Below are 26982 nucleotides of genomic sequence, written 5' to 3' on the forward strand. Positions count from 1 at the left end.
GAATGACTAGCAAGATCGGCGTATTATGCTACCCTGATTACAAAATCTAACATGAAACAGGAATGACTAGCAAGATCGGCGTATTATGCTACCCTGATTACAAAATCTAACATGAAACGGCGATCTGTGATGTTTTGAAGGTCTGTGCTGTTCTCTGTCGAGTTTCAATTTCACAGCTCAGCCAAAATAGAAGCACTGTGAAGAAAGGCTGGTCAAGGAATTATTGTTTGTTACATGATGGTTAATGGTATGGGCAGCGATTTGAGATATCGGAAAAATCAACCAAGTCTTCATCTTGTGTCATAGATACAACGAGGGGTTTTACAGTTTGCGACACAACTGCCGAAGGAAGATGATGCCACTTGTCACATATTTCGAGCTACCTCCCAACAAAAGCTTCAGGTTTTACCTTGCTATCTACAAATCCCCGGATTAAATTAATTTGAGCGTTTCTTGGGGTACCGTAATCAAGAACTGCGTTAAACAGCACCTAGCCCTATAAATGTCAACTTCAGCTAAATCTGGGTAAACAATGCACACTGCACCTGTTTCCAGGCTGTCCATTTTACTACTGCAAGTATATGCTCCTAATTTCAGCACATAAATTCTCAATCCAATTTTATCAGTGATAACACAAAATATTGTATTATTTATTACCAACGATGATATTTATAACTTTAATTGTAAAGTCATTGTTTCCTTGACCTCTCAGAACGGTCCCCAGTGGCACAGCGGTATGTCTGCCAACTTAAAATGCTAGAATATGGGTTTTGATTCCCGTATAAGGCAGAACACATATAGCCTTTTGTGTAACTTTGTGCTTAATTACAAACAAGCAAACCTTCAGAATATTTCAACAGATTCTCTTATCTTATGACTTATGGGGTTTAATAAAATGCGTTTAATATCCCTTACTTTGAACCAACATTATAATATATATATTGTATTTTTGATATGTATACAAACATATATTTTATTTCTTTTCTTTAACTTATTTAAATACAAAATACTAAACTATTGAAACTCAATTTTGACTTTAAGAATGAGTTCGAATAATCTATCATTCATAGAAAATATCCATTGACGTTAGGAAAACATTTATGGCTAACTGATCCGATCATATAAATTTTACAATTCTCAAAGAAGTTAAAAATTGATTTTCTTATACAGGGTGTTCGGAAAGTCACTGTGCAGTTTTGTAATCATATTTTATTCAGTCTATTTCAAGCCAGCAATTACGAGTTAATCGCCTCAAATACCTTCATGTTTGGTGGAACGAGGATTCGAGCCCTTGACCGTCAGATAGATTCTCATTATGTTCGTTACAAAATAATTATTGAGATAATTATACAGGGTGTTCGAAAAGTCACTGTGCAGTTTTGAAAGCAGTGATAACAGCATTCATTCAGTCTATTTCAAGCCAGCAAATAATAGCGGTGTTTAGAAACAAAATAAGAAGGATCCAGGCCTGTATTGATGCCAACGGGGGCCACTTTCAACATTATTTATAATTGTCATTCATATTTACCTTCTATATTATATATTGAAACATGTCTTTTAATAAATATATAAGTGCACACTGACTTTCCGAACACCCTGTATTAGCTCATATGTAACCAGAAAGTTCTTTGTTTGGATATTTTCATTCTTGGAAGAAACAATTAATGTTTATAATGTCTAATATGTTTTATCATTTTATAAACTGTCTTTACCTTTGATGAGACGTTTAACTGTAGTAATTAATTTGTAGTTAATTCAGTCTTTCACTATAACTAGGTATGTCTTGAACGACATAAATATCGTTTTCAAGAGCGCCACGAGCTCACGGAAGCAAGTAGATAATGTACGGGTAATCCAAGCTGTAACACGAACGACGACCACCAGGGGAAATAAACCAATAATCTGACGAAGGCGTTTTGTCTTTTGCCGTCACTATGGAGAAAACAAGTTTCTAATTGTAGAGGAATGGACAGAACATCGCTCATCAGAAGATAAGCTTTATGGTTAATATCAACTTAGCATTTCTCCGTTCTAGCAGTGACACAGATGATAACCATTATTCGTTAGCAAGTTATATAATTATGTGTTAAAGCTTCACTCTACTATCTCGTGCAGTTCAAAAGGTACTTCGGCACGTAGTATAGTATGTGTGTTGTGCCATGGCAACTGTACGACAAAAACACAGCTGTGTATTTAATTCTCAGTGCAACCTTGAATGAAAACAGGTACAATCAGCAACTAGTAGAATTAACCTGCTAATGTCAATAAGCATCTAGGTTCGATCTACAGAGAACCAAATTTTTCCAAACCTCCGGAGTCTTATCTTTTAACATTCCTTGTCGGTAGTTAACCGAAAAGATCATGGCCTGTAAGTATTCATATACTATGCATATTTCGAAAACGTATTTTTCTAGTATTATAACGCATAGGCCTTACATATTTTATCTTTTCAAGGTATCCAGAATATAACAGAAAAACAATCTTGCTTTTTGCAAGAATGGAAACTGATCGATTTAGTCAAATATGAAAACTTGCAATAAATTTATGGCGTAGAATAATTGTTTAAGAAAGATTGCGGAAAAAGCTTTTCAAAGCTCAACTTCCAAAACTGTGAGAAAGGGAGAAGGGTTATTATACAACTGAATTTTAAATAACTGTTCTTCGTAATTCTGATGAATAAGTTATATATAATTTGAGTCAAAGCAGATGATCCAATAACTTTTTGTACGAAACTTGAGAAAGATGAAAGAACATGAAACTGATAACACGATAAGCAGTAAATAAGACGCATCCTGGTTACGAATTTAACAAGCATTATTGTCTGTAACATCTTGTACTTAAGGCACGTCTAAAATTTGATGTTCTTGTTTACAACAAATACTTCTACTTATTAAAAATAACAAATATCATGGCAAAATATATTTAGCTTCATCTCTATTATTTTCGAAATATAAGAAAACGAAATTCTGAGAGAAAATTAACATAATATCAATATATGTGTAGCATGTATAGTAATTTTATTATTATGTTGAGTTTTCCAAATAGAAAATGAAAATTTTTATTTTCATTTAAAGAACTAAAATAGTGGAGAGTAAACTGCAAAATAGTTTTGTAGTTTCTCATGTAGTTCAATTTTCTCTGTAGAACAAATTGTTTGAAGCATTTAATGTTATAATATTTGGTTTAGTATAATCTGACAAACAAGTCATCAATGATTTTGAACTGACAGACTGGAGACATGGCGGCTGTAAAACAGCATTCACCGCCAAACCTTAGGTTAAAGTAATCAAATAGAAATTTGACCATCATTCTTATAATGCATCCGTTTTCAGAAAGTGTGTAACGTGATTTTGTGGCAACTCAGTGTAAACCATGGATTCTTAAGGTCACAATCCTACACGATAACTATACATCAACCCGGCTCATGTTGAACTAGAACTTAATAAGTGAATGACAGCCACATTATCATTTTATATGCATTATAATTTCGTGTGTCATCAAAGAGCAAGTATTATAATCAATATATATTGTATGATGGACAACTTTGTATGTTAATATCTATAAGTATTAATCACTGTTGATTATATAAAACTGCAAAGTATTAACCCTTAGAATACAAGTGAGTTTGGTTTTTAATAACAGAATATATACCGACCCCTTGTTTTTATATCTCAAATTCAGAGCATAAGATATCAAAAAGCATAACTATTGTCCTTAACCACTGACCAAACACCTAAAATACAGCGATAAATTTTAAACGTCGAAGTGATGTTGTGATTAGACTGGACTACGGAGATATAAAAAAAACAAAGTGTTAAATGTCAACCAGTTGTGAAAACTCGTAGGCTATTATTATTGTCAAATTTTAATGCAATTTGTCTCTCAAAATAGTTTTATGTGCTACGATAAATTTCATGTATCCACATCCTATTTTTTTCATTTCATTATCAGGTATCGAACAAGTATACAGTTTTACTTATATTCCTACAAACATATTCATTTCAATATATACACGAAACTAAATAAATAAATTACTTATAGTTCGTTATTTAAACCAAAATACTAAAATTATAATTCGATAAAAATAAGTATAAGAATATTGTCATTATTTTGAAATACGAAAGCACTAAGCAACAATACTAATACACTAACGTTACACTACATATCGGTTCGAGCATTTATTCAAATAATTAAATGATGAAAATCGATTCTAAAGTTTAGTTGATGTACAATATTTTTATAAAAAAAATACCCTCCTCCCCCCCAAAACACAAGAAACACAACAAAACTCATATGTATGTATTATTCATATTATTAATCTTTCATTACTAGAGGGAGACACAGATTTGATAAATTAACACGTTTTGAGAATAACTATTCATTCTCTATGTGAAACGAACTAAAAGGTTTATGGTTTGGTTATTAAATATTAAAAAAGTAAATTCAGTCAGACACAAATAGAAAAACGTATTGCAAAGTTAAACTTCATGTACATGTTTACGTGGTTAGTGTGTCACACGGCCCTCAAAGAGAGTTTCGTTGTCATGGTAACGGGTGGCTGTTGTTTTCTTGGTACATCCGTAGAGTAGTGGCTCAGCTGAGATGTATTTTTTAATCTAGATTATTCGTGTAGCTTGATCAAAAACTCAACATAACCACAACGTAAACCCTAACTTGGAAACTATTTAAATAACTAGTATCGAAACTTTCATAATATACGTCACTTAATGCGTTGTTCAAAAGTGACAACATATTTGTGAGAATAGATTCCTAGCTAAAGAAAATAGCATAATGTCATACCCAAGTTGTCAACCTGCTAACTATAGTGATAGTTCATTATGATTTAGATCATAAAATGTTAATGACCTGTTTTCATGTATTGTGTTCACAGTACACATGTACTCAAGTTTTGTTAATGAATGATTTGAGTAAACGTTATGGGATAAATTAATAAATAAAAATGAATTATTAGACTAGAAAATAAATATTTGAAGTTAGATAAAAGGAATAGGGATAGTTCACGAATTTCCTGACTTTCCTAATGATGGATCGAAGGATGGTCAAGCAAACAAATATCTAGAGAAAGACAAATATAGAAAGAAAGAGAAAAAATAGATGGTTCGTTAAGTAACTTTTTGGCTAGCTATCTTGATAATTATCTGACTAGCTGGCTAGTTTGCTGTCTGGTTGGTTGAATAGTTACCCGTATGTTTAGCCTTATGGATGAGTAACTATGGGTTTGGCTACTTGTTTAGAGTATTGGCTGTCTGGCTAGCTATTTCTGACTGGCTGGCTTTGTAGCTGTCTGATTAGTTGGGTGGTTGACTGTTGGTCTGCTGTTTGGATAAACGACTGCGGTGTTGGTTACTTGTTTAGAGAATTGTCTGTCTGTTTAACTAGATACGTAAGAGACTATTCTAACTGACTTAGCTAGATGGATCACAGTATGTATATCTGGTCAGACGGATGAGTGGACAACTAAACAGTACTGATTGGAAGAGATGTAGTTACCAGTTAAGTTGTTTTTACATACTATACCTACCTTTTATAAGATTTTTATTTTGAATTAACTCGCAACGAAACTCATGTTATGTCGTAATTTCAACTTTTTTTTCCCCAGTCTTTCAAATAAATCTTAATACGTCTTGTTATCTATCAAGACTAAACTTGCTAGTAATTAATTCATTTTAAATTTAATTACACTGTTGAAATTGCTTGTGTTAATAATCTATTTGTACTACATGTCAGGTCAATACGGTAACCATAATTATTTATATGTATCTTTGTTACTTCTATTTTTATGACGTAGCTTCAATACAGAAATTTCTACCACAGTCATTAGAAATGCTTGTGTATGTCTTTGTGTTCTAAATTTATAATACTGAAATAAGGTATGTTTTAAAATTTCACACAAACCTGACAAAGGGATATCGGCACATAGCCGTTCCCAATTTTGAACTGGTAGATTGGAAGGAAGAGAGATAATCAACAACACCCTCCGCCAACTCGTGCATTATTCTTTTTGATCATATAATTGGATCTTGTCGTCACTTTTATGACTACCTATTATTAAAATAACCGTATTTATTAATTCTGAAATGCTAACCACAAGGTCACGCCCTCCCCTTAATTTTAAGAGCAATAAATAATAATTATACTGAAATTAACTGAATATATTATAAGTAAAATAAATTTTTATTTTTTCTGAACTTGTTTGTAGCACATACTTTTGAATATCCAACTTTTTCTCGTGAGCATTCTAAACGTCCAGTTAACTGAACTTTTGTCTTTATTGTTAAACATTGATTTTAATATCTACAAAAATATCAGATACTTTGTAAATAAAAAAATATTTTGAGCATCCTTCGAAGAAAATACTAGATAATGATGGCGCTTAATATTAATTTACTGCTATATATGAATTTTATCCGTTTCTTAAGACTAATTTCCTGCTATATAGGGATCTTATTCGTTTCTTAAGACTAATGCACTGTTGTACAGGGATCTTATCTTAAGACTAATTTAATGCTATACAGAGATATTATCCTAAGGCTAATTTAATGCTATACAGAGATATTATCCTAAGGCTAATTTAATGCTGTACAGGAATCTGATCTCAAGACTCACCTACTGCAGTTTTTTCTCATGGTTTATGAAAGTATTTAGGAAAGTAAGAACCCACAACTGAGAACGTCTCGACAACATCTGGAAAAAAAGGCTTGATTAAACGTCATCATATTGATTACAAGTACTTATCCTGAACAACTTGTATCAAGCTCCTATCGTACATCTTTATTACTTTGAGATGTGATTTATTTATTAAAAAAAGATGTCTATCCGTTCGGTTAAAATCGATGTTTCTTAACGTGTTAGTTGTTTAATTCAGACTTATTTTAAGCGAGATGTAAAACAAGTTTACTCCATGTACTTTACAAAACGGCAAAGTTTTATTGATCTAAAATTTGTACACATGGAATATGCAAAACAGTTTCAAATCATTCAAATCTACATGGCTTGGTGGTTAAGGTACTCGACTCACAACCTGCAAGTCGCGGATTCGAATCCCTTCACAGAATATGCTCGCCCTTTCAGCTGCGAGAGCGTTAAATGTGTAGGTCAACTTTAGTTTGTATTGGTGAAGAGTAGCCCAAGATTTGGCGGTAGGTGGTGTTCACTCTAGTCTATCACTTCCAAGTTGGGGACACACTAGCACAGGTAATCTTACAATATCTTCGCGTGATATGCAACAAAGAAACTTGAAAATGCCGTCCAGTAAATAGAATAACAAAATATTTATTTGATATTATCTAGATATTATTATATAGATTTATAAAATTCTAAACACACTCCTATAAATAAAATGTCATTGTATAAAGGATACTAATAAATTGAGTTCTGTTTTATTCTCATGATACTTTTGATTAGAATACTTATTGTGAGGAATAAAAATCTAGAAATATGTTAACAGAAGCTATATATATATATATATTCTTACAGCAGACAAAGGCCGCTTTGTATTACCCGAAACTCTACAGAACCTCTCCAAGGTAGAGAACTTTCCTTCTCACAGACATCGTTGGAACACAAACGAAGTGAGGAAATAGATAGATAGCTAGACTGATAGAGAGAGAAGAAGGTGAAATACAAACTAAGCTTACGCAGTTATTGTTGGAAGACTTTAGGGGTTGAGCAAATGCTTTGATTGGCTAGAATGGTGGTGGCGTATTAGTGTTACATACCCTTTCTTTTAACTTGCGTTTGTTCAGGCTTGGATGGTCTGATTCACATAATCAATGTCAAAAAACCGATATGGTTATTTATCAGTGCCATTTAGCAGGTTTCCCAAATACTGAGGTCACCCCTCCAGCAGTTACACAGATTGACTTAATTGAACACGACTCGTTTAAAACAGTAATGCGTTGAAAACGTTGCTTTTGTACTAGAAATATTAAATGGTGTACAGTAGTTGTCAGTGTTGTTGTTTTTGTGATTGATTTTTTAAATAAAGATGCTTTATATTATTTTCAGTTATACCACTTTAGAAATTTGAATACAGACACATATATGTGCGTGTATGTATTATTCTATAATTTATCGAAATGGTTTTGTCGTTTTTTCGTTTTATACAATTTCGCCTTAATGTTTTTCATTTTTGACAACAAAGAATGATGTTTCTCGGACATCTTTATTACTTTTCTATTTATTTTGTTTAAACATCTATTAATGTAAGACGAGTATTGTACTGTTGTTGCAGAACACTGAGCGAAGCTTGAACATTTTTAGTTTGTACTGAGGTACAACAATAGCTAATAATATCTTATCCTCATATAGTTTTGACATTTACGACTTCAGGGAGATATGCGATTACACATCAAGTGATAAAACTCTCATAACCTTATATTTGACAACAGTTTATAACAAGACATTGCTATTCGATCAATATCAATATCTGTACGTGTAATTCTAAACATCATATCCATCACCGCATGTAGCTTATATTATTATGCCAAATCAAAATTATCTTATTTCCAATTGTTCTTCTCTATTTCATCCGAACTCTATTAATTACTCTCAAATGTTAAATTGAAATGTTGGTAAAAATTGTGTAGATGTAAAAAAGTAGTATAATCAGTCACGAATTTATATCTCTTAGGTTTAAAGTGAAATCAGAATGAACCCCTTCTTAAATTTTGTGAATTATTTCCATATTTTACAATTAACTCTTATTTTATCTTCTGAGAGAAAAAAAATACAAAAGTTTTATCTAATATCTTAGCTTATGTTATTAAATTTAGACGACTTCTTATGTGACTAGGCTTCCAATATATTTAGATCAAAATACCTTTTATCATTGAAATCCTAGCCAACATATCGCTCGAGACTATCATTTTCATATAAAAACATTGTTTATATGCGAAGGAGTTTTCTAACTTTATTGCAGGAGATTGCGAGAAACTTATGATATTGAGACTTTAAGTCTTGCAATTATTGACACAATTGTTATAGTTAGAACACATGATGAAGTGGTTACTTTTCTTTCGAAAATAATAAGGAAATTCGATTCTAACGTGTAACTCAACAACTTTTTACACGTGATGGAGTGGACAAATCTTTTATCGTATGGGTTCTTTGATTTCTCACTTACTTAGTCTATGGCGTTGTATATTTTCAGTAACTGCATAATCATGAGCAGATAACTCACGAACGTAAAAATAGCTTAGAGTTATAACACGATTCGAATAACCTTGGAAATTGATTCTCTTCAGGCGTTGTGAATCAGAATGGCACTTCATTACATAAATATAGTTACCGTTATTTTTCTGCAGCGAATCGTGAAAATCTTGAAAAAATAATTGAAGTCAGTTTGAAAAAAAAAAAAAAAAATTATATCCGAAGCACACTGTTTAAACCCTCCGAAAGACGTAATAATACCAAGAAACAGAAATAAAAGTTTCGGTTAGTTTGTGCCAAAATCAAAGCTTGGTGATTTTCCGTCAGAGACGGTCGATGAGGAAGATACTTGGAACTCAAGTTTCATATGAAGTCTCCTAGCGGTGACTGAGTGCTTTTCTGAAGCTTGATCAGTATTAATATGATCATTGGAAAAACATTAACATACCAAGCAAGTTTAGCTGTCACATCAAAAATGTTTCCATGATGCTACTGTTTTATAATGCTCAGAATATATATATTTTTACCATTCTCTGTCTGCATATTATTTAACTGTTGGTTTTTCGTCATTAATTCGTGACAAAACCATTGTTATATTGAGTCTGAATGTTTCCGCAGTTATAACGCTATATATATATATATCCATTTAACTTAATGATTAACATACTTTTCATTTTGTATTCGAAATATATTTACAGGAAATTGCTGCCATTTTAATCAGTTTTGATAAACACGAATCATGGCTATCCAAAGAAGTAAGGATACGGTAAGTACATCAAACATGCCTTTGGAAAGCTCTAAAAATTATATTTTGTCAGATCTTGAGTTGTGCTTACTTCTTAATACAATAAATAATGAGAATATTATAACACAAAGTTCCACACTCATGCAGATAATTCAATAACCTTTTGTTATGTTCTATGGAAAATATTTTATGATAATGATATTACTTCACAGGCAAAATACTTGCGCTATTCCTCGTCAGGGAGGTAGATTTTCGATCTTAAATTTTATATGGTATGAAGAAACTTTACCTGTTGGCCTATGTATAAAATCAGTTGGATTTAATGATCTGTTCTTCATTCATGGTGTTGTTTTGCTTGAATAGTTCCCAACTCGATAACGTTAATAATCTAGAATTGCTTTAATTTGTTATTACTATATTAAATTTTATAAAATGTATTTGAATAAACCATATCGCTCACATCAAATTTTTAAAATGTTCGTCATCATTTCTATGAATATTTTCTTCTTTTAAAAACAGAATCAAATAATTGAAATTTTCGTTGTTAGGTGTACACAAAGTTGAGTATTATTCAAAACTTTGTTTATCAGCTAACCGATTGGTATTTGTAATAAGTAACAAAATAGCAAATTTCATACAAAATGGCGTAATAGAACTTTAACGCTTGCAATTTTGAATAACCAAACCAAGGTATGATCGATAACTTTAAATAATAAAAATAATATATTCATAAACAACTCTTCCCAATGAAGAAATTATTGAAGTCAAATGTCAGTGTTGCTACATGAAAACAAGCGTCAGACTCAAGCCCCTGATAAATATAAATGAGACTGTATGAAATTCATTATCTACATTTTATATATATCTATATATCTTCATAAGAACGATACTTAAAACCACATCTTTTAATGCCACCATATGAAAAAAACTAGCTTAATTAATTCACGTTACATTGGAATTCAATAAGATGTTTTTGTGAATCTTTTGAATAATTAAAATCATTATTTGTTTAAAAATATTTACTTTGTACAGTAATGAAACGGGAATATTTAATTTTTGATAAAACATAAGTTTTGCAAGCAAAAATATATTTTTAATTAAGCATAGACGCTTATTTACGTTTACAGAACCATAATAACAGCATATGTAATTGCATGCATTAGTATTTAATGTGTGTGACTTTTTTTCTCTCTCTGTGGCAGAAAACCTTATAAAAATATTGCCATAGAAGTTTGTTTGTTTTTGTTTTTGAATTTCTCGTAAAGCTACACGAGGGATATCTACGCTAGCCGTCCCTAATTTAGCAATGTAAGACTAGAGGGAAGGCAGCTAGTCATCACCACTCACCGCCAACATTTGGGCTACTCTTTTACCAACGAATAGTGGGATTGATCGTCACATTATAACGCCTCCATGGCTGAAACCACGACTCTCAGATTACGAGTCGAACGCCTTAACACACCTGGCCAGGCCGGGCCGTCATAGAAGTTATTGACGAAACTGTAAATATTAAATAGCATGCCATGCAAATCGACAGGTTGCCTCTTGACTTTCTCGTTATTCATATAGGTCAACTTCCTTCTACGATTTTCGGATACGAACTCAAAGTAGGCCAGAGTATAAGTTCTAGTATTTCAACTGTCTGTTTCCTCTCCTGGTATAATTTTGCGTTATTGATCAAATGGTTAAAGTAATCATTCTGCTACATTTCTGACGAGGTAGACAGTCCCAGTGGAATACCACAGTGTATTATAATTTGTCTGCACTTCATTGCTGTCAGAATGGCACCAAGGGTTACTTTGTCTAAAATACCGTTGTAGGAGATGCTGACCCAAAGCTACAAGACTTACCCCATCTTCCTCTGTCGTTGTTGTACTTTCTAAGGGTACTTTCCTCACTACCAGCTTTGAATATGCCACTACTGATTATTGCCGGACAACTGAAACATCATCCTTTGTCACGTCCGATCATCTCTCTGTTTTATTTTCATTATCAATTTCAATCCTTTTTTTTGGTTTTCAGTCAGCTACACATTCCATCAGGCTACAAAGAGCCAAAATGTTTTTTGCCGTCCTCGGAATAAGCTAGACACGTGTACTTGAATCATCTTAATGGTTAAATCTCTAATGTAAAGTCCGATAAATTGAAAGAACATATACTGGGATGTTTCAGATCACTAATGGAAATTTGAGCTTTCTTTCATATTATTAATAGCGAAAGTTGGCTGAATGATGTTGTAAGCTTCTTTCAGTAAACCTCAATAATCAAAACAGAAGTTGCTTCACGATCGTCATGAGGTATTGCCTTCGTAGAATCTATATATTCTTCACCTTGCATTTTTGTAAAATGGTACTGATGGCTCTATTTATAAAGTCAGTGAGCTGGTGTGATCCTTTCTGACTGTTTGGACAGCAACCAGTCACAGCATACTATAACGTTTTACCTATTTTAGAATCTTGTCAGAAATTGTAATGGGTGGAGAATCGGAGGAAGGGCTGTTTTGTATTGTGTAGCTTCCATATTTATTTACACTGCTGTATATGTCACTAGTTTTATCATCAAACATACAAAAATAGCATCGCAAGAAAAATTTGTTTAACAAATAACAAGAGGATAGTTTCTTGGCTCTATCTAATATCAATACCGATAAACGATTTTACAGGTGAAAAGAGAATAATTTCATATTTCTATACTTTTCCGAGACAAAGTTCTACATTTTCATATTTCTTACCAACAAGATTTCAAGGGTTTTGTTTTAAAAACTACCTTATTTCATTTGACGTTAAAACATCACAGTTTTTGTGTAAATAACACCTTTTTATTTACTTTAAAAATGATGGAAAACAAAAATATTAATCTTAAAAATATTAGTATTCGCTAATTTGGGAATACCTGTTTTTGTGGAATACCTTTCAAGATCTAGAATAAGATATTTTTCATGATGAAAGACTGTAGAATGATTTGTTGACTTCACCAAATACTTTTCGAAGCTTTTACAAATAAGACACCAATAAGCTATACCTAACGGTCCATCTTCAGATTAAGAAAATATCATTCCATTCAACATCACTTCAGGGAAGTTTATAATTGATTTTTTAAAATTTTTATTTACATAATTTTCTCTTTATTAATATTTTCACACACTTTACATATATTTTCCACGTAATTCAATACCATTATTTGTATTTTTATAATTTATTTATTTATTATTATTATTTTAATTCTTTTTCTTTAAAAAAATTTAAAATACAACTACATTTTTATTCATCGTTTATTTTTTAAATCCACCTATTTCCTTCCTGCATCATTTCCTTTTCAACATATTCATATTTTTTATTTCTTACTATTTTTACGTCTTCACTGTTCTATTGACGTAAGATCCTCCTTTTGTTTTTCTTACCTCTTCTACATTTCTAACATTCTTTAATGTTAAATTTTTATATTCTCTCTGAACATTTCCGTATTTTAATCTGGTACACAATTCAATGTACTTTCTGTTTTCTTCTCATTTCAAATTTTCCCTCTCTGGATGCCCAACATGTCTAGATGGTTAAGGCACTCGACTCGTAATCTGAAAGTCGCGGGTTCGAATCCTCTTCACACCAAGCGTGCTCGCCCTTTCAGCCGTGAGAGCGTTATAATGTGTCTATCAATCCCACTATTCTTTTGTTAAAAATAGTAGCCCAAGAACTGCTGGTGGGAGGTGATGACTAGCTCCCTTTCCTCTAGTCTTACATGCTAAATTAGGGACGGCTAGCGCATATAACCCTCGTGTAGCTTTGCGCAAAATTGAAACCCTCTCTCGAATCTCTTCTTTCACCTATTTTTCCATAGTTTGGTAAACTACACACTTGAATATTTTATGCCCTTATTTTGCTATTCTTTCCCTATGTTTTACGTGTATCTGTTATTTATTCATTCTTTAATTATCATTATTATTTCCACACTTCAAACGTTATATTTGCTTGTCATCTTCCTTTCTAGATTATTCTATTTCCATTTCTCACTTTTAACCTCCTGCTTCCATTTCAAAATGTCACAAGACATCTTTTTTGAAATTCATTATTGAATTATTTTTATCTATACCTGAGTAAGTTACATTAAAATGATTTTGCATGTGAAAACTAAAACGCTACTTCACAATCACAGCCGATATAAAGCCACGATTGAAGTACGTGTTGACATTTTTTTGTCGTTTCATAGATATTTTCGTGCCACCGAAAACTAATCGATTTTGGGAAGGGTGTGTAACAGCCATTTTTGATACAAACTGCTTTTGTACTCAGATCATAAAAATGCGTTCAAACCGAGATTTCGGAATTAAGAAATGTGAATAGTTTGAGGAATCACAAATATTCACAAAGAGAACTGCAACAGTCTTATCCCACTCGTGGTAACTAAGGAGCGTCCTATTGTGACAGGTAAGATTACATGAACAAAGAGGTCAGCAGCAAAAGATATCCAAGTGACCAGGACATCAGTATGTAACATAATAGGGATTGATTTGTATTTCGGAAAGCGACAAATTGTTTCTTAAACGTATCCTTTCAGTCATCGCTTACTATAAGCAGCTGGGTAATGAAACGTGTATTTCAGGTATTCCTTACGAAAAGATACCGGTAAAGTCAGATTGTTTAAACAGACGCTGGGGAAAAAAACATCGTACTTGTACAACAGAAAAATTATGGAAAGCACTCCGGGAACATTGACGTTTTTCTATCGGATAGCCTTAAGACAAAGCCTTTTGCTATGGAAACAATAATGCAGAACTATTATCAGTATTCAAGGTCATCAGATAGAGCATGACCGGACGTGGTAGCATCGACTACACGTAACGACGTGGTTTACTCTCCAAAATTGTTTTAATATAACGTAATCATTCTCTTTATATCCACCTATTTCTCATTTATCTCTTTTAATCTTTCCTTATTATCCATCACTATAACAAAATACAGGCTGCAAACTTTAAACAATAAATCTTACTTTTTCTAATTAATTTAAATATCTTGTGATTCCACTCATCTTTTAAATCATTTATTTATATTATAGATACGGCCCAGCATGGCCAGGTGGGTTAAGGCATTCGACTCGTAGTTCGAAAGTTCGAATCTCGGTCGCACCAAGCATACTCGCCCTTTCAGCCGTGGTGGCGTTATAATGTGCGGTCAATCTCATTATTCGTTGCTAAAAGAGTAGCCCAAGAGCTGCTGGTGGGTGGTGATGACTAGCTGCCTTCTCTCTAGTCTTACATTAGTAAATTAGGGACGGCTACCGCAGATAGCCCTTGAGTAGCTTTGTGCGAAATTCAAAATAAATATATATTACAGATAATATCTGGCTTAAGGGAAACTTGTCTAATTTCTTATCGACCTGAAAAATTATGTCTGTTTATCATTTTCTTCATTCTCTCTCACTATAAATCTCTGGTATTAAGTTGAACATTCTTCTTTTAACTTAAATCTTCTGTATATTTTAGAACACTTTTTTTTCTATCAGTAGAATCAAATACTGACTCCAAGTACACAAAAAAATAATAAAGTGTTTAATTTTGTTTGTATCTCATTTTCTATTGTGTCATTCAAAATAAATATATTACCCCTTGTTGGATATCCTTTCCATTTTCATACTTGACCTCGAGTAACGTTTTTATTTTATTTTAGCCATTTTTAAACCTCTCTGTCATTATATATTTGGGAAGGGATGGCTACAGAAAATAATATAATATTTTCTATCAAACGACTGATTAGTTCTCTTGCAGCCCTCAGAGCGGGACTATGCTCCTCTACAGCAGGAAACGGGTCCGTTATCGGCGGGATGGGTATTGCTGGAAGAAACGAAAAGACGGAAAGACCACGAGAGAGGACCACATGAAATTGAAAGTTCAAGGAATGGAGGTCAGTTACTTCGGAAACGTATTATTCATATGTTTGTTTAATTTTATGATTAGCATATCAAAAATAAACAAGTGTTCGCTATTGTTCTCTTTGTTTATTGATATAACATTACATATGTAAAAACGGCTGATATGTGTAGAGAAAGCACTATATAACAATGATGTATCCATTTTCATAATGTTAAAACTAATATAAGACTCTACTATAAATAGCTCCAACTTTCACATTTTAAGAGTATCTGCAACAACAACTCCCTAAACTAACAGAAAACTCTACTTAAAGTAACTCCAAAAATCACACTTTCATCATTCCTCAAAAGGAAGATTTAAAAACACAAGAACATCTTGCTCACTTTAATATTTTCAATTTATCTATAATAGTAATGTTCAACAAAGAACCTGAAGATGACCTAGCAAGGTCGAGACGTTGTTCTCTGCTTTATTAGTAAAAGTGTTAATACCCATACCAGCCGTTCTGAGATGCATTTTTACTTCAAGTGGGTTTCTCGTCATCAAGACGTAATCCTAAATTTACTATTTTTAATTTGTGTGTGTGTTTTTCTTATAGCAAAGCCACATAGGGCTATTTTTAATTTCAACACATAATACCAATGCAACATTCTGTATAAACTAACACTAAACCTCTCATAATACTTATTATTAAGCTCTTTTTGTTTATAAACAGTCCATTTATTGACTAGCCTATTAGGGATTTTCAAGAAGTAGAATAAATAGTAGTTAAATCATACTATGTCCACCATATCCATGGCTGACGTCTCGTTTCGGTTTTCTAATTCTTGAAAATACATAAAGGACAACATAAATAATGTAGTGTTTGCAAATACAATAAGCCTAATAATAATATCTTTTGGCAAGTCTAAATGTAATCATGCTCGCCAGCTCGTAAAAGACATTAACACTATAAGAATTACTGTTGAAACATAAAATTTCACGGTTCGTCTTTTAATTTTTTTGCAACATAAACTAATTCAAAACTCTCAATTAATTAACATTCTCTTGTTTATTTACTTCTATCAGAACTAATGTTATATTTTTCAATGTCAGTTTACAATATTCATTTTCGCGAGAATTACATTAATACAAAGTTCTATTAAGTTAATTATACATTTTTCACTTCTAGTGTATCTACGGTTGTTATGTCCATTCTGCCATATTGCCTACCTTTCATCGGAGGTGTTATTGGTTACTTGAGGTTAGAATTTTTTTTTTATTTTCACAGTTCTATTAAAAGTTATTGAATAAAACTGAAATAAAAATCAAGTTATCACATTACTCTGCGTAGTTTCCTTTCTTTAATATAAACAATGGTCCAAGTAATATTATGTAACTCTGAAATGAGTATTTTTCCATATTTATATGATACACTATCTAAAGTTGACGATTCTTAGCACACAGATTTCATGTCTTATGTGATCTTGAGTAAAGATGAACATTATTTTACATGCTCTTGTATCCCTATGTTGGGGGGCCCAGCATGGCCAAGCGTGTTAAGGCGTGCGACTCGTAATCTGAGGGTTGCAGGTTCGCATCCCCGTCGCGCTAAACATGCTCGCCCTTTCAGCCGTGGGTGGGTTATAATGTGACGATAAATCCCGCTATTCGTTGGTAAAAGAGTAGCCCAAGAGTTGGCGGTGGGTGGTGATGACTAGTTGCCTTCCCTCTAGTCTTACACTGCTAAATTAGGGACGGCTAGCACAGATAGCGCTCGAGTAGCTTTGTGCGAAATTCAAAAAACAAACAAACCCTATGTTGGGTATGACGTTAACTTTGATGGATACTGAACCATTTTAATCAAAATTAATCAAAGTATGAACAGGGATATAACAAAAAGTTATTACTCTTTCTGACATGTGTTCTGATTTACTGCTAATCATAAAAAAGAGAAGTTTTTGATTTTAAAGTAGCTTGTGGCTCACCATAATTTGATTTTCCCATACTTATTCTATCAGTGTTTGTATTGATTTTAAGTAAAAACACAAATACATTGTGATGCCCCTCCTTATTTCCGGTAGCATTATACATAGTTGGTAAAAAGTGAACGTTTCACTCAATGGCTCCTTTTTGATTAAAATTTTATCTAATACAGAAATGTGCTTTCTTTACATATTTTCTCTACTAAGTAACAACTCGAGATTTTATTAGAATTAAAATCAGATTATTAAAAATGATACTTTTATAGCCTAATACAAACATACTATCACCCAACTCAGTTAAAAGATTCTGTAAGTGTTATTAAATTTTAAACAATTTTGTACTGAAGATGTTTTAACCAGGTTAATTTTATTATTGTTACCTTTTTCCCTTTCAAGTTCTATATGGCATATCTTTACATATTTAATATAAAATTTCAATCACAGCTAGTCTTAATCTAGGCTACCTGGGTTTATATAGTATTTAATTAAACGAATAAGATTTAATGCACACGAAACTTGCAGTATAATAAGGCGACCGGTGACATCAGGCTAAACGACTTCTCTTGAAATTGAGGGAATAATTTACTTGGATGGTTTGTTTGTTTTTAAATTTCACGCAAAGCTACACGAAGGCTATTTAGCAGAGTAAGCTAGAGGGAAGGCAGCTAGTCATCACCACCCACCGCCAACTGTTGGGCTACTCTTTAACCAACGAATAGTGGGATTGAATGCCACATTATAACGCCTCCACGGTTAAAAGGGCCATCATGTTTGATGTGACTTGGATTCGACCCCGCGATCCTCGGATTACGAGTCAACTGCCTTAACCACCTGGCCATGCTGGGCCTACTAACATGGTAAAACACTAAGTAGTTTTATCTAAAGAGACCTTGTTTATAAAATAAGATAGCAGTACTTACTTTTACTTATCGGCAGTAAACTAATTTGTATAGGGACATTCAGCTATCACTTATATGGAATACGAAGGCAAAGAAAAGCAATGAGTTAATTTTTTAGTTATTTTTTGTGTATATTTATTGGCTCCTGTTGTTCAACAAGTTACAGTTTGTTTGTAGTTTTTTAATGAATTCTTAAAACATTGTCCGTACAGTTGTAGTAATAATGTGAATGCACGTATTTTCCCAGAATCCTGATATTGTTCTGGTTCATTATTTGAACGTGCCGAGTGCAGATGAATCCAAAGTACTGACGTCAGTAGCCCTAAGCCAATGTGCAGAGAATAAAAAGTGGACTAAAGAAGAATTACTTTCACAGCTCAAACCAATGTGTATGTATTATCACCTGGAAAGTAACATTTATTTCATATCATATCTTACAAAGACTTATAAGTTTAATTAAGCCGTAAAATAAAACAGCCAGAAGTGTAATAGTAGTTTTAGACAGAGATAAATGCTAATTTATATTAAATGAAACACATAAAATTTTGAATAAACTTTTCCTTCTTTTTTTTCTGACTTACTTAATGCTTAGTCTTCTAAAATCTTTTGGGTCCATTAATTACATTCGGAAGTATATATGTCACTAGCATGAGTCAAATGAATGCAAAATAAGAGTAAGTTTGATTAACAAAACGTTCTTGAGAAAATACAGAAACGACCAAAATATATTAGATAATTTACATGTGTAAAGAGTACCAGTAAATTCATACAGACAAACTTGAATTTACGTAAAGATACAGCAGAATACAGTAGCAATTCCAAATTACAAGTCTCTTTAGTATTTTATGCACTAGTGATGCAGGAATGAATTAAAAGGAAGGCTCACTTGATGCAGCAAGTTAGTGCTTAAATCAATATACTTCTCGTTAATTAATTTCGGTATGGTTTTGGTCTCAAGAGAACTTAGATTTTCGCTTGTATTTCAAAAGTGTAAGAGAATGAGTCACAAAAATCTCGTTTATCTACCAAATGTTTTGCCGTAATATTTTTTCTATTTCTACATTTCTGAGGTGTCTCATGTGTTAATTTTGTCATGTACCACTACGTTTATTTTTCCTACACAAGTAGATTAGCATATTATTCAACTAATTTCATAGTCAACGCTGTATTTGTTACAGAATTCACACATCTCACCTTATTTAATGTTATAGTTTGCTTTCTTACACACACGGTGATCCTATTAAATTTACCTTCTTTGAATTTTTTTGAGTATTGGCCTTACTTTACTTACAATCCAAAATGATACTCATTTTTAGGTGGCTGTTTAGAGAGTAGAAAATACACTCCATCTGCCATCTCCACATTTTCTGATAGTTTAGATTTTTTTATTTCTAAGTGAAATTTTGATTTGTTTTTAGTGTGTGAAATATTGTATATTATTGTTGTTTTTTTAAAGGCGTTTATATAATCGCATTTGCAGCAAACGACTGGTTTTAGAGTGAAATGATTGTTTCGTCACACCAGTATAACAGTCATTTTTGACAAAGTTTAATTTTAAAGTGAAATGAGTGTGTCTAATTACAGTGAGTAACAATCATCTATGATAAAACTAAAAGTGAGTTACAGTATGATCATATCAATGTACTGCAGTTGTTTATGGATTTTACGTAATTTATCTAAAGTGTATCTCTTTTCTTAAATGATTGTTTATTTTGCTGTTATGCACAAAGCTACACAAAGGGCTATCTATGCTCCGCTCATCACGAGTATCGAAACCCGATTTCTAGTAGTATAAGTTCGTAAACATACCACTGTACTACTGGGAACTTCTTAAACAATAATAGTTGTAACAGAATTGAAATTTTCAACCTGAACTTGAACTAATAAACGGTCAGATTAAAGACCCATAGAGTATAGATATTTTTCTCCCTTATTTTGAACTATAGAATAAAGAGAAGATAACCGGTCAACAGTATCCGCCGCCATTAAACTTTGTCAGGCCTTTTGTACCGATTAACAAGATTGTTTGTCAGCTGTATAATGCACTAACAATTAACAACATGAAAGTGCAGAGCTTTTGTTAGAATCACGTCAAATGAGGACTATTTGATTCACAACCCGATACGTTTACCTGTAGGCGACTGTTTCACTTCTTTCTCGTACAAGCTTAGTTAAATATTTTGTCTTTGGCCAGTAACATGCAGCCAAATTCTTGGAATTCTGCTTAAGACTGATCAAGCTATAAATAACTTTGTGAATTGTGAGAATGGCTTTGTCTTGTTCGAGACATTAACTTTTCACATGAGAGGGAGACGAAACTGAATTTTACACTGCTGTGCTTTTCGTCTTGTACTTTATCGCATTTCTCGGTAGAGTATTGCTATACTTTGATTTCATTCCAGTTTTAAATCAAGTTATTTGAATTCACAAACACTTAATTAAAGTATGTCTTAACTTGAGTTCATGATACTTTTGACCTGATTCACTTTTGATTAGTACCAATAAAATGTGTTTGTTTTAGTTCAACTTGTCACTCTCACCACATTAATTTTGTTAGACAAAAGTAATATTACACTTTATCTTTTGATAACTAAGTTTTACACCATCTTGTTTTCGTGGTAACCAAGCACCTCTGTAGTTTTTATTTCGATGAATTCTACAGTACCACAAGTGCATATATTTCAAATATGAAATTTTAAGGGGAAGTTTTACGTGACACTAATTAATGGAATTAGAGTAAATCAAAGCTGCTTCTAGACATTAAATAACTAAACTGAAAAGCTACTAATGTATTTAAACCAGAATGATGCAGAGGGAAGCGGGATGACAGTATTAAGGGTTGTTATTTTTCATGGAGTGCTTGAAAACTGCTGTAACATATAAGGACATTTTGTTTCTCATAGATAAAAATCTTAATTTTTCTTTACGTGGTCTTCCTAATTTTGAGATATGTGTAATTGGATACAATCTCTTTCTGAATGTATATCAAGCATTTTTGCACTATATTTCTGCTAGGTGGCGAAACGTTGCACACAATTGTAAGTTTTTTTTTTCAAATACATGTTAGGTTATTTTATAAAATATGAAGATATACTCATATTTCTATTTTAAACTCATATTTTCAAACCCTCGTGCTTCATATTAACTAAGGACATTTTCAATCTTTATTAATAGAAAATTGAAATTAGCAGAAAATTATTATTCCAAAATAATTTAAGTGAAATATTTATTTTCAAAGCTATTCCATGTTTTCATGCACGTAGTCATGTTTTCAGGACTTCTATTCACATTAACTGAATTGTGGTTTACACTTAAGTTAATAAATGTTGAAAGTAAAACAACTTAGATATGTTTCTGTTCATACTTTTGATTCCAACTTTAGCTAATGGTAAATTATGTTTAAAATCTAAGTTTAACATTGAATATAAACTAATACGAGATTGCATCTTGAATAACCAATGCTATTTGTACAGTTTCTTTCGGCATTACTGAAACTATTTTCTTTACTTCCACAGTCCACACAAGTGATGAATCAGATCACGTCCAAAAACGTGAATATGTGGTAAGTTAAATATTTTGTGTTAATATAAGTGATGTATAAGACTACAAACAAAAATGTAATTGTGTAGTAATTTAATTATTTGGTGTTTATATAAGTGACAAATCAGACCAAGACCAAAAGTGTAATTATGTGGTAAATACTCTGTATTTATACAAATGATGAATCACGACCCAAAGTGTAACTCTGCGGTAAGTCAAATATGCTGTGTTTATATAAGTGATGAATAATATCACGACCAGAAGTATGACTCTATGATAAGTTAAATACTTTGTGTTTGTTCCCGTCATGAATTATAGCACGTTGAAAAACGTAAGTCTGTGGTCCGTTGCATGTTCTGTACTTAAAGAAGGGAATGCTTAGTTATTTACATTAACGAAATATAACGAAATATAATAGCTTTACTAATAAGTTTCCTTTTTTATTTATTTTCCAACATATTTTATCGTAATTCAAATCTATTTTCAACAAACCTTCTGACATTTATCGCAGAAAGGTAAAACTACAATAACCAGGGGTAACAAATCCCGATAGTGTCCTGCAAACTCATGTAACCAGAAAGATCAATAGCTTTATTAGAGTGAAGACAATGTTGAAATCACGAATTCTTCATACAGTAAGTCTTTAATAGTTATCTTAGTGTGTAACTTGATTTTCCTAGGAGTTCTAGCTGTCTTATCAGTCAGTATGTGTTGCTTATTCCTAGATTATTTACAATATACCTCTGTTGATAAATGCAACTGCAAATTATAGATACCGTGTTCTGATATACGAGAGGAATAAGAAAAAATCAATTCATCGATTGAGTCCTAGCCCTAGACTCTGGACGTTCAAACAATAAAACATGTAAAATCATCATTTTCACCAAGGAATATAGTCAACACACCAAACTTATATTAAAACACTTTTTCACGTGAAATTTTAATTGTCACACTTGGTGGTACAAATGATACTTTTGAAGATGCAAAGTGTCTGAAATATAGTGAAAAAACTCATACTGAGAATAATAGAATCGCGTGCATTTCTCTCAAAATCAGTTAATAACAGCTCAAAACCTACAACCTGGAGTGAAAATAAACTGCAAAATACCTGCTGATATAATGTTTACTTGCAATTTTAGGTAACTATGACTTTACTACGAAAAGTATACTTTCGCCACAGTTATATTGCAAAAATATCATTGTGACGCTCATTTAAAGGACTTTTATACCAAGAGTTGTTATACAGTGAAAATCTAAGATGATGTAAAATGTATCACATTCTAACCAAATGTTTTTGTTACAATAATATCCCAAGAATCATCCACTCTTTTAGATTCACACATCAACGACATGCAAAGATCTTTATTGTTTTTATTTAGACAGATACAACAGTGGAAGGGATAGTTCAGCAGTTGATCGAGAAACACCACTTTCAAACATCGTTACATAGCCAACAGAGAGGTACCCGAGAAAGAAACATTTCCTTTAAGTTGGCCATATGTCCAGTTTCGGGAAGAGAAAAACGGTCAATCCAAAACAGTCAGGCCCTTAACTCTCAGCCAACTTCAAGTAAAGTAAGCAATGAACGTTCAGCGTCTAAGCAGGAAACTCACGATGACGTGCCAGTGTTTCAGCCAAAGGTCCAGAAGATGGGCACGGACAATCCCAGAAGTGTACGACCTAACAGTCTTAAAATTATCAACTCCTCCTGCCGATCATCTCAAGAAAAGTCTCCTATGGCGACATCAAAACATTCAAACTTCCTTAACACTTCACCGACATCTGTAATTTTTAGTCTTTCACAAATACAAGGAGGTGGAGGCCTTTTGATTTTAAATAATGCTGCAGCTGTTGCAGGCCTAGGTCTTACTCCCACCCTAAATGTCACAACGCCAATAACTGGAGTTGAACTTACCCCTACCCTTAACACAACAACTACTATTACAGCACTAGGAGTTACATCTGCTTTAAATACCACGACTACTATGACAGCATTAGGACCTGCTCCGCCTCTCAACACCAAAACTGTAGTTACAGGTTTGGAGTTTAATTCCACGCATAACACTACAACAGGTGCTATAGGACTGGGGCTCACTTCCACTCAAAAAACGACTTTAGTTGCTACCGATTTGAAGCTTTCACCGTCTCAAAACACAGCATCAGTTCGTTCAAAATTGGGATTTATTCCTGTTCAAAGTACGATAACAACAGAAACAGGTGGTAGGTTTAATCAAGTTCATAATGCTTCTCTCAGCGGATTAGGACTTACATCCAGTCTTCGAACAACAAAATCTCTTTCAAAGTTTGGAAATATCTCTAATATCACTGTTCCAAAGGTAACTATTAAGCCAGGACTAAATAACAGAACGACTTTTTTAGGATTACAGATGGCTACAAAACGTTCGTTAGATGATAGTCGAACCACCAAGCAGCATAAAAGTAATACTTCTCCAACAACGTCTTTTGATAATCAGCTCACTGGAAGAGAGTCCTTTCTTAATATTGTATCACCTAAGCATACAACGAATCTTATTGGTCTTGATTCCAAAGACTTTCTCAATAACATTACCTTTTTATCATCAGCATCTGAAGCTCAGCCCACTGGAACTGTTCACCACAGGGGTGATCAAACAGCTCAGACTAGCAAAGTGACCAGTGGCCAACGTGGTTCCCAAAATGAACATCAACGCGAGTTATTGTCTGCCCAAGAATCTGTGGCTGAAGCATTCTCCAAAGGTACCCAAGCAAGTACTGACGACAAAAACTTTGAAGTAACTCCTATGGAGGTTACAAATGATGCTGAGCATTCTATTAGCACCATGGATGATGTCTTCCAGTATAATTCCCTCAGTATGCTAAGTGATTTCAGCAGTTTGGAAAATCCTAACTCCAAGCACTCAGAAGGAAGTGGATCATGCATCATCACCAGCTCCTCCTCGTCATCTCCATCCATTAACTGTTCTTCACACGTAGATTTAACACAATATAACCATGATCATATGGTCCTCATCAATGATTACTCTCCAGATTGGTCATATACAGAGGTAAGAGTAATTCTTTTCTTCTTACTTAACAATTTTACTTGCAACATATATTTCAGTATTTGCAATATTTTTATAAAGCTTTGAGTGAATCTAATAAATATGTTAACATTAATTAGAACACCTTACCAAGCTCAAAAAAAGATTTTTGTTTGCATTTTAATATTATTATTTGTTTTATACTACACTGTTTATAGCAAATAAGACATTCTATTTTATTAAGGCATTGCAAATAGTTTTTTATATGGGTATGAAATTGTTTTGGAAACCAGCATGATATATTCAGTTAGAAAAAAAAATGTATTTTTGAGTTTTGTAAAGCAGAACGCAAGGTTATCGAATGCTTACTTCAAGATCTAGTGGATAATGGAAAAAATTAATTTGGGAAAAATTTCGCTTTTTAAAATCTACTTTCCCTTCAGAATTTACAGATCTGTAAAAGATATTCAGAACATACCACAAATGTTATTGGTGGATATTTTTGCATACTAGTTTCTTGTATTTGCATGAGGTTGCTGTTATAACTTAAAATCCGTCATACAACTTATATACGGGATACGGATGGACACTTGTAATATTATAGGATGGAATTAAAACACTGAAAAATAATTAGAGAACGATAAAGTGGGTTTTAGGCTAATGAACTGTTATTTTCATTCCACCTAGCGAGGGTTTACAAATGAATATGAAAAACGTAAAAAAGGAAACTGAAAAAAATTAATTGAAAAGGAAAATATCATTCTAAATACTTTCAAACCAAAGACGTTAACTTTTGTTTTGTGCTTTTTTAATGTTATGTAATATAGGAATGTTTCTAAAAAGTGAAATGATATATTTTTAAAACTAATATATACATATACATAGGTTTTATTTTGTATTTGATATTTATTTTGTTTTGAAAGACTCTAGTTTGTAAATTTTTATTAGAATTAGTTTTAACAACTCAAAAGAGTATACTATCAATTGAAGTCTTGCAATACCCAAAATTAGAAGGATCAAGCATTTCTATTTCTAGTATGATAAGTTTCTAATGACAATAAGATGATCTTACAGGATTTTACCTAATATAAGTTGATGTTTGCAGTTATGAACAATTCCCCGTGGTTCACATTTCCTGTTACTTTAATAATCCTTTCTGTAAGGCAAATTGTTTGTTTGGAATTAAGCACAAAGTTACAAAATGAGCTATCTGATGTTTGTCAACTACGAGTATCGAAACAAGGATTCTAGCTTTGTAAGCCCGCAGACATATCGCTATACCACTGGAGGAATGAAAATGATTAATTTGTACCACTAAAAACATATCAAATTGTTGTTTAATTATTGAAAAGATGACGACTAACTTTTAATGGTTAAAGGAATAATAACTTTTTTATTTTTTGTAAAATAATGAATTATTATTTCATCTCACTACCAAATAATTATTAAAAATCGATGGTATTGTCTATTTTTAAAATTTTAATTATTTCCCATTCTAATTTATAGCTTAAAGAACAAATTGGTTTGAAATACACCTGATGATTAAGAATGGGAAATATGGTTAATTTCCTCCAAAACGTGACATTGTTCTTTACATTTCAAGGTATCGACTTTGATAACGACTTCTATGAGAGACGTACTACGTTGCTGCAGTCTATGTCACTACATCAGGTCATGTTCTAAGCGATGACGACAACATATACTGACAACAGTTCTGCAGCGTGGTTTCAATTGCAAAAGGCTTAGTCTTAAGACTGTAATGTCGAAAATAAACACCTTC

At 32.5% G+C, this 26982-nt stretch overlaps 1 protein-coding gene across 1 annotated transcript in view; it reads left to right on the plus strand.

The window, feature by feature from the left end:
• Nucleotides 1-1778: 1778 nt before the first annotated feature.
• The window catches only part of LOC143223075 (calmodulin-binding transcription activator 1-like), a 40052-nt gene continuing 14848 nt past the window's right edge, over nucleotides 1779-26982 (plus strand). The window contains exons 1-8 of the mRNA XM_076450500.1: nucleotides 1779-2368; nucleotides 7498-7592; nucleotides 9870-9937; nucleotides 15675-15810; nucleotides 16951-17022; nucleotides 18890-19031; nucleotides 22158-22204; nucleotides 23562-25226. Coding sequence (XP_076306615.1) covers nucleotides 2362-2368; nucleotides 7498-7592; nucleotides 9870-9937; nucleotides 15675-15810; nucleotides 16951-17022; nucleotides 18890-19031; nucleotides 22158-22204; nucleotides 23562-25226 — 2232 coding nt within the window. The 5' untranslated portion in view covers nucleotides 1779-2361. The remainder of the gene's footprint in view (nucleotides 2369-7497; nucleotides 7593-9869; nucleotides 9938-15674; nucleotides 15811-16950; nucleotides 17023-18889; nucleotides 19032-22157; nucleotides 22205-23561; nucleotides 25227-26982) is intronic.

The sequence above is a fragment of the Tachypleus tridentatus genome, chromosome 8 (genome assembly GCF_004210375.1).
Source record: "Tachypleus tridentatus isolate NWPU-2018 chromosome 8, ASM421037v1, whole genome shotgun sequence".
In the NCBI taxonomy this organism is placed as follows: Eukaryota; Metazoa; Arthropoda; class Merostomata; order Xiphosura; family Limulidae; genus Tachypleus; species Tachypleus tridentatus.